This window comes from Hypanus sabinus, chromosome 4, assembly GCF_030144855.1.
Source record: "Hypanus sabinus isolate sHypSab1 chromosome 4, sHypSab1.hap1, whole genome shotgun sequence".
Taxonomy (NCBI): domain Eukaryota; kingdom Metazoa; phylum Chordata; class Chondrichthyes; order Myliobatiformes; family Dasyatidae; genus Hypanus; species Hypanus sabinus.
Window position 1 is genome coordinate 43,166,845 of NC_082709.1, and position 12,689 is coordinate 43,179,533.

The 12,689-nt window shown below is 37.4% G+C and overlaps 1 protein-coding gene across 1 annotated transcript in view; it reads right to left on the reverse strand.

Annotated features, from left to right (window-relative positions):
• Positions 1-4,617: 4,617 nt before the first annotated feature.
• Positions 4,618-12,689, reverse strand: part of LOC132392691 (serine/threonine-protein kinase 17B-like) — a 37,419-nt gene continuing 29,347 nt past the window's right edge. The window contains exons 6-7 of the mRNA XM_059966917.1: positions 12,012-12,191; positions 4,618-6,326 (exon numbers count right to left, since the gene is read on the reverse strand). Coding sequence (XP_059822900.1) covers positions 6,032-6,326; positions 12,012-12,191 — 475 coding nt within the window. The 3' untranslated portion in view covers positions 4,618-6,031. The remainder of the gene's footprint in view (positions 6,327-12,011; positions 12,192-12,689) is intronic.

Consider the following 12,689-nt stretch of genomic DNA (forward strand, 5'->3'; position numbering starts at 1 on the left):
TAAAGTGCTGTACCATTAACTGGTCAAGTAAAAGCTTAACAATGTCATAGTCACAGAATCATACCTTACAGACAATGTAGCAACTTCTCCATTGCAATTTCTAGGAATATTTGTTCTACTGACAAGACGTACACCAGATATATACAAGTGGGAAAAAGTAGCCACTGAACTCCTCAATATTGATTCCTATAGCTCCAAACCTAAAGCAAAAACCTGAACAATCCCTTGACTACTCGCAATTAATTAAAGAAGAAAATTTAAGGCAAAAATTTACAATTGAAGGAAGGAATAGATTTCAAAGTCTAGAAATAGAATCTGTTGAAGATTATAGTAATCATGTAGAAATGAAGTTTAGCTCTCTAAGGGATGCCTTGGTAGAATCAGCAAAGTCAGTGATTCCTAAAAAAGAAAAAACCACAAAGAATAAATGGATGACAGATGAAATCAAAAACCTAATGGAAGAAAGCAAATCCCATAGAATATAAATCCTTAGATAAAAAGTTAAAAGCTTATGTCAAAAATCCAAAGAAGAATGGTTAAAACAGGAATGTGAGTAATTGTAAAGAATCCCTATTACTGATCCAAAAAGGTTACATCAGCAAATCAAGAATATCACTGGTAAAAAGCTCCACTGTTCTTCAGGTGGATGTTTGAAAGCAAAGGACAGTACCATTATCAAGGAAAAGGATGAGATTATGAACAGATGGACTGAGTATATTCAGGAACTGTTTGAAGATGATTGAAGCGAAAAACCAGGAATTAAGAACATTGAAGGTCCAAGTACTTTAAAATCTGAAATTCGTAATGCAATAAATAAGATGAAGAAAGGAAAGGCAGCAGGTCCTGATGAATTATTATTAGAACAAATTATTGCTCTTGAAGATTATGGAATTGAAAAACTTACTGATTTAAACAATGACATTTATGAGACTGGAATATTACCAGAAGAGATGAAAAAAATCAGTATTTATCACTCTGCCTAAGAAACCTGGAGCAATAGAATGTGAATTACATAAGACCATAAGTTTAATGAGCCATATCACCAAGATATTTCTAAGAATTTTGATGACAAGAGCTAAAAGTATGATACAAGCTGAAATAGGTAAAGGACAATGTGGTTTTGTGCAAGACAAAAATACATATTGATGTTAAGGTGTTATGATCCCAGCCACCCGTTGAAGGGGGGGGGGGGGTCAGTCGACCCAGTCGGAGAGAGAGAGACGTGCCAAATTGCAGGTACCACCAGCAATACAGAATAAAGACAACAGCGACTATTGTCTCATGGAGACCACGTGAAAAGCCTTTGGGCAAGGTGGGCTGGTTGAGAGAGAGAGATTGCATCATCCCAACCTGATTGAGACCTGCGACCCCGTGAGGAAGTATAAAGGAGAGTCTCGGGGGGACAGCCCCCTCAGACGCACCAAGAAGACACGAGAGTGTTCCCATGTTGGGAAGCCATTCTGAAGGAAGCCACGTGCGTTAGATTCCGGGATTGGAATCTGTGGCTGGAATCACAGGAAACCGCTTTTAACTAACATCGGGGAGAGGAAGCCAACGCTCCCCCGATTTCACGGAAGATTCATCAAGACTCGGCAAGTTCTTTCTCTTCTCCCCCCAATCTCTCTCTCTCGGTCACCCCACGTGAAACCCAGCGATTTTCAAAGGGCTGAGGCCGACAGCCTTCTGAGTGACTTTTAAATTTCCAACGGACAATCTATTAACCCCTAGACATCAGCAGAGCTCACTTAATAATGATGATTATTAATATACCCGCGCTTTAGATTGAGTGTTGACAATGTGCCCTATCTGAATGTATGTATTAACCCTACTTTTGTGTCCCTTTACGAATAAAACGTTTGAAAATAGTGACAACAGACTTCAACAGACCTCTCTATCTTTGCTGGTAAGTTATCCAGTTACGGGATACGTAACAAAGGATACTATCAGAATGAGCTATTCAAGTGCAAAAAGATTTGTTTGTTTAATCGACTACACAAAAGCATTTGATAAAGTGAAGCACAATAAGTTATTTGAAATATTATAGGAAACTCTAGATCTAGATTCGAAAGACCTCTGCCTAATCAGAAATCTGTACTGGGAACAAACTGCCACAGTAAGAATAGATGGTGAAGTGAGTCAGTTCACAAAACTCAAGAGAGGCGTTAGACAAAGGTGTGTTTTCTCCCGATTTGTTTAATGTGTACAGTGAAACAATATTACAAAAAATAAGAGACATCTTTGGAATCAAAGTTGGCAGTGAAAACATCAATAATTTCAGATATGCAGATGACATTGTGTTAATTGCAAGTACTGAGGAAGAATTACAAAACTTAATTGATATAATAGTTGAAGAAAGTGCAAAATTGGGTCTATATATCAATTGCAAAAAGACAATGTATGGTGATATCCAAAAAGGAGAATCCTACCTGCAGGCTGAGAATAAACGGGGAAGACATAAAACAAGTACAGAACATTTGCTACTTAGGAAGCTGGGTGACATCAGATGGCAGGTGCGTCATGGACATCAAAAGAAGAATAGGGATGGCAAAAGACACCTTTACGAGAATGAAGAGTTTACTGACCAACACTAAACTGGGCATGACAACCCGCTTCAGAGTACTGAAATGTTACATTTATCCAGTTATGTTATATGGGTCAGAATGTTGAACAATATCTAGTAACATGAGGAAATGAACTGAAGCAGCAGAGATGTGGTTTTTTGAGGATGATGCAAATATCATGGACAAAACAAATATCTAACCAGGATGCCGTGAACAGAACAAGCACAAAAAGAGAAATAATGCATGAGATCATGAAAAGGCAATGTAATTTAATTGAACATATGATTAGAAGAGTTAGAATGCACGGTAATTATGGGAAAGATGAAGGGAAGAAAGCAAGAGGAAGGCAACGACAAATGATGATGGAGACAGTAGCCAGAGAACTGGAAATGAATACCAATGAATTGATCCACTTGACCCGAAACAGGAGTGTGTGGGCCATGGCAGTCAAAGTTCAAACTGGGCATAGCACCTGATGATGATGATGATAGCTCCAAAGAAACTTCCTTCAGGTTACTACTTCCCATCCTCCCTCAGATGGTGAATGACGGCTTCTCCATCTTGAGCCACACTTGGGAAAAGCACTAAAGGTATCAAGCATGAAGGACTCACTGTATTCTTTTATGCACAGTAGAAATATCAAATGTATTTTGGATCTATTTTGTTGTAACTTGTAGATTTTCTTCTTAAAAAAACCAGAACTGTATAAAAAGATTCAGAGAACCACTTCATGGAGTACCATTGTTCCATTTGCCACAAAATGCAGGATCTCCATGTGGGCACTCACTTCAATTTGACATGTTTTTCTGCAGTGTCCTCTATGACCACAATGAGGCCAAATTCAGATCGGGAGAGTAACATGTCATACTCTGGCTGGTTAGCCTACAACCTACACACACAAAATGCTGGTGGAACACAGCAGGCCAGGCAACATTTATAGGAAGAAGCACTGTTGATGTTTCGAGCCGAGACCCTTCATCAGAATTTCCAGCATCTGCAGATTTCACACCCTCTTATGATTTCTTTGTGTTAACCTACAACCTGATGGCATGTTCATTATTGATTTCTCCCTCCCCCCCACCAATTCTCTTATTTTCCATTGCTCTTCTGGTCCCCCTCTCACTCTTTCTCTACTCCACACATGCCCTCACCTTTGGTGCCCTTCCCTTTCTTCCATGGTCCACTGTCCTCACCTATCAGATTCCTTCTATTTTCAGCCCTTTACCTCTTCCATCTATAACTCCCCAGCTTCTTAATTCACTCCTGTCTCCCACTCACCCATCACCTATCAATTTCTACTCCTTCCCCTCCTTCACCTTCTTATTCTGGTTTCTGCCTCCTTTCTTTCCAGTCCTGATGAAGGATCTCGGCTCAAAACATCGACTGTTTATTCCCCTCTATAGATGCTGTCTGAGCTCTTCCAGCATGTTGTTTGTGTTGTGCTTGATTTCAGTCTCCAACTTCTTAAACATCAAATTTAAAATCAGGCTTTCGAAAGAAAAAATCAAATTAATTCTATTAATTCAAGATTACTTGCCACATGAATTTTGTAAACATTCATAAAGCTAACAGGCTTTTTGGAAATTAAAAACATAATTTAATGCCTATTGGGCTTGCTACATCCACTATTGTGACTTTGATCTTTTTAAAGATATGATCTTTATCTTAAGCGTAAATTTTAGATTAAAATTTTCCAAGATAAGGGTTGACAACTGAGCTTCTTAAGTAATAGATACTTGATTCTCTAGGCACAAGAACAAAAGTAACCATGACATAATTCTAATGAAGGTTTCATTGAAGTGCTATTTGTTTCACTGTTCAGATACTGCTCACTCTGCTGGGTATTCCAACATTCTTTTATTATTTTAAATTATTACATATGACTATTATGGAGATTATTGGCCGGCTCTTTAAATGCTTTTGCTTTTAAAACCACGATGTAATACAGAAAATTGCTGCAGAAAAACCTGAAGTAACACTTCAAAAGGAAAAGAAATGTTATAAACTGGAAATATGTTGTTTGAAAACTGTTGTAAATAAATAAATTACAAAATGATTCTCAAGGAACTGATTTTATTACAATTTTCAACACTTTAAGAAAATAAATAATTTCCAACCATGGGTATCAATAGTTAATCACCAGATTACAACACATTAAGAAAATATTTTTTCTAAGGTTACAGAAACGTCATGGCCGCTAATAGCAGCCATTAAAAAAGTGTTTTCCCATTCATTCTGTACTTTAAGCTAGATTCTGGCTTCCTGAATATTTATATGAAATTTTGATAGGATATTTAAAAACATAAAAATCTTATCTCTGTAATTAAAATTTCCATTTATAAATATGAAAGTAATATTCCCAAATAATTTTAATATTTGTTACAGATTACTTAAAATGTCATTATTACTTCAAAAAATATTTAATGTCATACACCTCCAGGATAAAACCAAGTAAAAATTGATGTAAATACATGTAAAAAAAAGGGTCTAAATATTTTTAACATTTATTCTTCCAGTTTAATCATCATGTGGTGAATCATCACATGCAACAAAAATTAGGATAACAATTTCAAGACTTCCTTTGGAAATAGCTGAGAGTTATTCTGAACAGATGGATATGGATGCCAGGGATTTTTACCTCTGCATTCAGTCTACGTAATTTCTCTTATACAGCACAGCAGACTGAACATCCTGAGTGGACAAGTATAAAACCCTAGCCATGGAACTGGTTAAATAACGTCGTAATTTATATTGCATTTTATGCAAATTTTCATGACCTGTTATAAAGGTCAAATATGTACAGTTTACAACACCAATTCTATCTACAGAGAATCACTATATTTTGCCTCAAATTCTACTCCTTGAAGAACTTAAACTTTAAACACATAGCTAACAGCTTCCAACATATTTAAGTTTTCAATCAACCTGTGAAAATACTTAAACATTAAGTTTCTAAATTATATCTTTAACAATTACCTCTTCTTAGTGCAGATGCATCTATAAATTTTCTGGATAACTATTTGTATATAAGGATTCACTAATATTCACTGGACCTTGTCACATTTCTTTAATGCATGAAAACACCCCCGGTAGTATTGATACCTAGGTACTATATGAATTATTAAAGCACAATGAATTAAGTTAACATTTAACTTCCAAAACATTACTTTTTTTGGTCCTTATTATCCCAAGCATAACTGCAATTGTAGCTCATTTTATTAAAATATATTTTTTTTTAATTTTTGAGCCATTGAGATTAGTGCAAATCAATAATTACTGCCCCATATAAATGCCTTTAAAAAAAAGATTGAACATGCTAGCTAGGCAATGGCCATCAAGAGTCACAGATGGAATTCAACATTGAGGCATTTGAACCAACATGTTATATGTATCAGAATCACTTTTATAAAGGGTTAAGACCAATGCATAAATGCAAATGTTTTCCCCAAAGTGCCCTACACCTCAACTGTCTATACACCAGTTTCAGAATACCAATTCTCTGTAATATCATGACAATTTTTGTAAGAATCATCAAACCGGAAGCGTTTGGGAACAATTGATGATTCTTCAGAAATATTTTCTTTGTTCAAATGTCTGCCTGACCCAAACGTGGGTGATCGAATAGGATTCTTCTCCTCTGAAGACTTAATGGACTGCATCCCCAACAGTGAAACACATGGTGCAATTTCTGGTATAGGGTTATTCATCATCTCCTCTGTTTGCAGCCAAGGATGAAAAAGACATGCTTCAGCACTTGTTCGGTGCCTTCAAGATAAACAGAATGTTGTTATTTATTAATTAGTATCTTTAGTATGCAGAAATTATAAATTCACCTTGAGTAGCTTTTAGGGTTATGTTAAAAATAAACTATTTTACATATACGCCTTAAACTAGTTGAGCAATTCCAGGGCAGATTAATTAACTAAACTAGTTAAATAAAGTAATTAGCAATATAAATGATTTTTAAATGCACAACTCTACATTGATTACACAGATTACTTAACCTGTAGTTGGGTACTTTTCCTATGCTTTAAAAAACAAATAATCCACCAAATTCACAAACTGAACTGAAAATAAACACAATTCCTTTAAATTGTCAGAGGTTTAACATAATGGTAACAATGTAATTTCTTTGAATTCTATAAATGCATCTCCTCAAACCAGAACCACTTATTTATCTTGAGCAATAAGTATATATGACCAAAAAAAAGGAGCAACACTAAGGAAGATGAACTGGATGAATTGGTTTGAAATATTACAGATGACTTTTTTTTAAAGAGAGGAAATCCATCTTCCTTGTTACATCCTCCACAAGTCATAAAGATAATCCAGCAATAATGGAAGATCCTATTGCAGTCTCAAGGGGCTGAATAGACCATTCCCATTTAATGATCTTATGTTCTTACACTGTATGTTGTTGAATTTGTCATGATGGCACAGGTGAACCACACCAATGTTCTGTGAGCTGCGGACAATGCTTCCAAATATATTTTTAAGTATCCCTCTTTCGAATTACTCACTGCAATCTGCGGCATGTACTCTCCCTCGAACCAATGTACTTTTAAATCAACTTAATGATCTACAGATTTCATGATCATCTGAAGGTCTCAGCAGACCAGAAGATATGGCACCTATAAGCAAACAAAGGTTCATCGCCATGGCTGGAAGTGAGACAGAAAAAAAGAACATCAAGCCAGGCTTAAATGCAGAGGGATGAGGCTTCTTTACCCAGCATCTTGTTAGCAAATAACAAAATTGAGGGCCTGAGGGCAAGATTGCTGTATCAGAGGGTAATGAGGGACTGTTGTATTCTATGTCTGAGAGAAACTCAGCGGACAAACCAATTTACTAAATGATTCAATTTACTAACTGCTGATTCAGAAAAGGGAAAAGGCAATGTGTGTGTTTCATGATAAACTCTCAGCAGTGCTCCGATGCAGTGTTTTTGTCGAACTTATGGTCCCCACAATCTTAAGTACCCAACAGTCAAATACTGTCCATTCTACTTACCCAAGGGTAAATTACTCCATAATCCATAATTACTCCATAGTTCTATTACTCCATAATCCTGACCACAATTTACATACCACCGGCAGCTCACCATAATCAAGCACTTGAGATTTGACATGATGCTGTCTCCAAACAAGAAAAAGTCCACCATGACACAATTCAAATCATAGTTGGGGACTTCAACTAGGTTTGTTTGAAGAAAACCCTGCCCAATTACCATCAGCATAAAACATGCAGCACCACAGGTCCCAACACACTAGACCACTGCTATACTAAGGTAAAGAACACCTACTGTTCTATGCTCAGACTGCATTTTAGTAAATTGGATCACTTGGCTATCCTTCTACTACCTGCAGAGAGTCAGTGGCTAAAGAGAAAAGCTCCAGAGATTAGGATAACAAAGAGGTGAGCACAGGAGCAGCTATGGAATTTCTTCAAGTCAGAGGACTGGGCTGTGTTCAAGAACTCTTCTGTAGGTCTGAATGAATACACCATGGCTGTAACAGCTTTTAGTAAAACAGATGTAGATGAGTGTGTCCCCACAGAATCATTCAGTGTTCCTCACTCAAAAACCCTAAATGAATCACGAGATCCACAATCTGCTGAGAGCCAGATCAGATACATTCAAGTCTGGTGACCAAGGAAGTTACAAGAGGTCCAGGTACGATCTCCAGAAAGCTATCTCATGGGGAAAGTAGCAATTCCAGATGAAACTAGAATCAAAGAAGGATGCTCAACAGTTGTGGCAGGGCTTCACTTCCAGATGAGCTTAATGTCTTGTATGCTTGCTTTGACCCTCAAAACATGGAGGAACCATCATAAACTCCCACAGCCCCCAATGATCCTACAATATCAGTCTCTGTGGCTGATATGCAAGAAGCCTTCAGGAAGCCAAACCCACAAAAAGCATCCAGCCCAGATGAGGTACGAAGTACTAAAGACCCAGTGCTGGAATGTTCACTGAGAACTTTAATCTTTCACTTCAGCCGTCTGAGGTACCCACCTGCTTCAAGCTAGCTTCAAATCACCCAAGAAAAACATGGTGACCTGCCTCAATAACTCTCATGCAGTAGCACTTAAGTCCACAGTGAAGCGGTGTTTTGAGAGGCTGGTGATGAAACATATCAACTCCTGCTTAAGAAGCAACTTAAATCCACTCCACGAGTGAATCTGCAGATGCTGGAAATAAATAAAAAACACAAAATGCTGGCAGAACTCAGCAGGCCAGACAGCATCTATGGGAGGAGGTAGTGACAACGTTTTGGGCCGAAACTCTTCATCGGGAGATCCACTCCAATTTGCCGACAAGAGCAACAGATCCACAGCAGATGCCATCTAATTTGATTTTCACTCAATCCTGGCTCTTCACATCTCAACAGCATAGATGCATACATCAAGATGCTCTTTACCAACTACAGCTCAACATTTAATACCATCATCCCCTCAAAAACAATCAATAAGCTCCAAGACCTTGGTCTCAATACCACCTCATGTAATTGGATCCTTGATTTCCTCACTTGTAGAACCCAGTAAGTTCCGATTGGCAACAACATCTCCTCCACGATCTCCATCTGCACAGGTACACCACAAGGTTGGGTGCTTGACCCCTGCTCTACTCTGTTTATGCTTATGACTGCGTGGCTAAGCACTGCTCCAATGGCATATTCAAGTTTGCTAATGACACCACTGTCGTAGGCTGAATCAAAGGTGGTGATAATCAACATATAGGAGGGAGATTGAAAATTTGGCAATAACCTCTTCCTCAATATCAGCAAAACCAAGGAGATAATATTGACTTCAAGAGAAGAAACCAGAGGTCCATGACCCAGTCCTCAATGGAGAACAGAAACAGAGGGTCAGCAACTTTAAACTGCTGGGTGTTATTATTTCAGAGGGCTTCTCCTGGGCCGAGCACACAAGTGCAATCAAGAAGAAAGCACGGCAGTACCTTTACTTCCAGAGTTTTTGGAGATTCAGCATGATATTTGAATCTTTGACAAACTTCTATAGATACATAGCAGTGAGGATATTGACTGGCTGCATCAAAGCCTGGTATGGAAACACCAATGCCCTCGAGTGGAAAATCCTAAAAAAAGTAGTGTATATGGCCCAGTCCATCACGAGTAAAGCCCTCACTACCATTAAGCACATCTATATGAAACCCTATTGTAGGAAAGCAGCATCCATTCATCAGGGACCCCCACCACCCTGGGTATGCTCTCCTCTCACTGCTGCATCTGGAAGGTGGCACAGGAGCCTCAGGACTCACACAACCAGGATCAGGAACAGATATTAACCCTCAACTATCAGGCTCTTGAACCAAAGGGGATAACTTCATTCAACTTCACTTACCCCATCACTGAACCGTTCCCATAAGCAATGGACTTACTTTCAAGGATTCTTCATCTCATGTTTTCGATATTAATCTATTATTATTATTTCTTTCTTTTTGTATTTGCAGTTTGTTATCTTCTACACTCTGGTTGAACGTCCAAGCTGGGCAGTCTTTCACTGATTTTGTTATTTTTATTATTCTATAGATTAAGTATGCCTCCAAGACCAGGAATCTCAGGGTTGTATATGGTGACATATATTTACTTTGAAATTGACTTTAAGTTCAGAAATTCTGGCAAACTGAATCGTGATCACAGTTCAATGAGAAATGCAAGTGAGAACACCTGGTTGCATGACTGGCAAAATTGCAATGCAAATATTTAACCTAGCTTAAGTAGGCAAGAGGAATACAACTGAACAACCCATCACTGATTAGTTAGAAATTTGCTAGTAATCAAAAGGTATCATTTGCTTAGAAGTATCTTCAGGCATAACAAAGGATATATATCTTATAAGAAGATTCAACCTTTTATTCAGATAGGGATAAAAAAAATGTCACCACAACCCCCCTCCCAAAATGAAAATCAACAATTCCAATTAATGCAGAATTAAATGGAATGAAAAAAGAAAGGAAATCATTCCTCTATTCTCCACTCCGACTTTCTACTTCTTCTCACCTGCCTGTTACTTCCCCCTGGATCCTCTCTCCTTCCCTTACTCCTATGGTCCACTCTCCTCTCCTATCAGATTCTTCCTTCTCCACCCCTTGACCTTTCCTACCCACTTGGCTTCACATATCACCTTCCAGCTAGTATCTTTCTCCTCCCCCACATTTTTATTCTGGCATCTTCCCCCTTCTTTCACAGTCCTGAAGAAAGGTATCAGCCTGAAACGTCGACCGCTTATCTATTTCTATAGAAGCTTCCTGTCCTGCTGAGTTCCTCCAGCATTTTCTGTATGTTGATTAGGAAATTCTTAGTCAGGTAAATGTAGACTCTATACTGAAAGTGAACCAATAACTCTCACCCGAGATTCTGCTTTCAATTCTTCCCCCCATCCCCCGATGCAAACTTTCACTAACTACCATTAACTCTAGAATAGCCTCGATCCACTTTCAAATCTCCAAAATTACCAACACTCATTACATCCAATGCTGTCTCCACAGGTTTCTTGATCCTTTGAAACTCAAAATTCCATATTTAGATATACACATCTCCCTACACCAATACATTTGTGATGCTCCCAGAAAATCTCAAGTTGTACTTTCATTTCTAAGTAATGTTCTGTCATAAACAATGACTCACAAAATGTATCCCTAGTGTTCCCCCTCTCTTCCACACTAAAACATATCTCAGTGATGAAATGCTCACCTGTAACAAGAACTGACCTCCAAATTTTGCCAGGCACAACCAGAAGATCCTTGCTTTCAAATGCCACCATATAACCTCTATCTCAAATCCATATGATTTAATTTTGGTGTACTCTAGGACCAGTATCCACCCTCACCTTCTCAGAAACTCAGAACATGTAATTCCTCACTGTTCCATAGGTTTAGACTATTCCTGCAAATGCTGTCCAGCTGTACACTATAGATTATTTCTATTAAACCCTAGTATTCACATAATTCAACTACCCTTCTACAGATTTAGCTGAGTATTATCAAAAAAATCAAGCATAAAATCAAAAGAAACTATTATTAGAAAATGTACCTTTCCTATAGACACCAATAGTAAAGCATGAACTTCTGGTAAGAAAACATTGAAAAGCAGAAAAACCTACAGATTCTAGAAAGCTAAAATGCAACAAAATAGTACTAATGCCAAAATATAACATTCTCAGCTTCTTGAAAATCTGTAAGTGGCAAAAGATGTCCTAAGCGAAATTTAAATTCTTCCACAAAAATGTTCTCTCTCACTAATGGTACTGCTTGAAATGCAGATCATGATGGAACATTTAATATGATTTAATAAATGAAACAAAACAGCGATTCATTGCTAATATTCCTTTATGAAGGTTGTTAAAATGTTTAAATTAAAAAGTTAGTTTTGCTAGGGAAAAAGAAACCAAAATAATTGACCACTTCCTTTATTCAAATTACATACTCACTCAGGTTTCTTGACTAGAAGCTGTTGAATAAATTCAATTGCAGTTTTGGAGATGCCTTCAAATATTTTATCCGAATAATCAACATTAACTTGCGAGATATTAAGAAAAGTTTCTTGTTTATCTTTGCCCTGAAATGGTGACTCCCCTGTCAGCATCATGTATACCAACACTCCTATGCTCCTGTAAATCATAAGAGAATGTTCATCAATCAGAATCCACAGCCATTTATGGCCCATCTTAATGCAAACTGAAATTTTATGCATTGTTTAACTCCTGGTATTGACATCTCACTGAAATACCACAATTAAAAGAACTTCAAAATAATTGCTTCCAGTTTTAAACAGAGACAGCATATTTGTTTATTGACCTGTACTATCTTACATTACAATGCTAGATGAGCAAATACATTAATGAACAAATGTTCAATTAAGGTTTAATAAAAATCAGTTCTCTAAATAAATTAACTAGGGGCTGTTGCATAGTCATAACTACAAACTAGTTGGACATTATGCATCTCAGGGAATGATGGCTGGATTTACAGCATTTGCTTCAGACTATTTGCTCACTATTATTCTGAACATTTATGTAACCTATCAAAGGCTTGATGAATCACTGATTATTATTAACAAAGATTGAAAATGGTAAAAACTCATAAATCCTGCAAGGAAACTAGCAGAA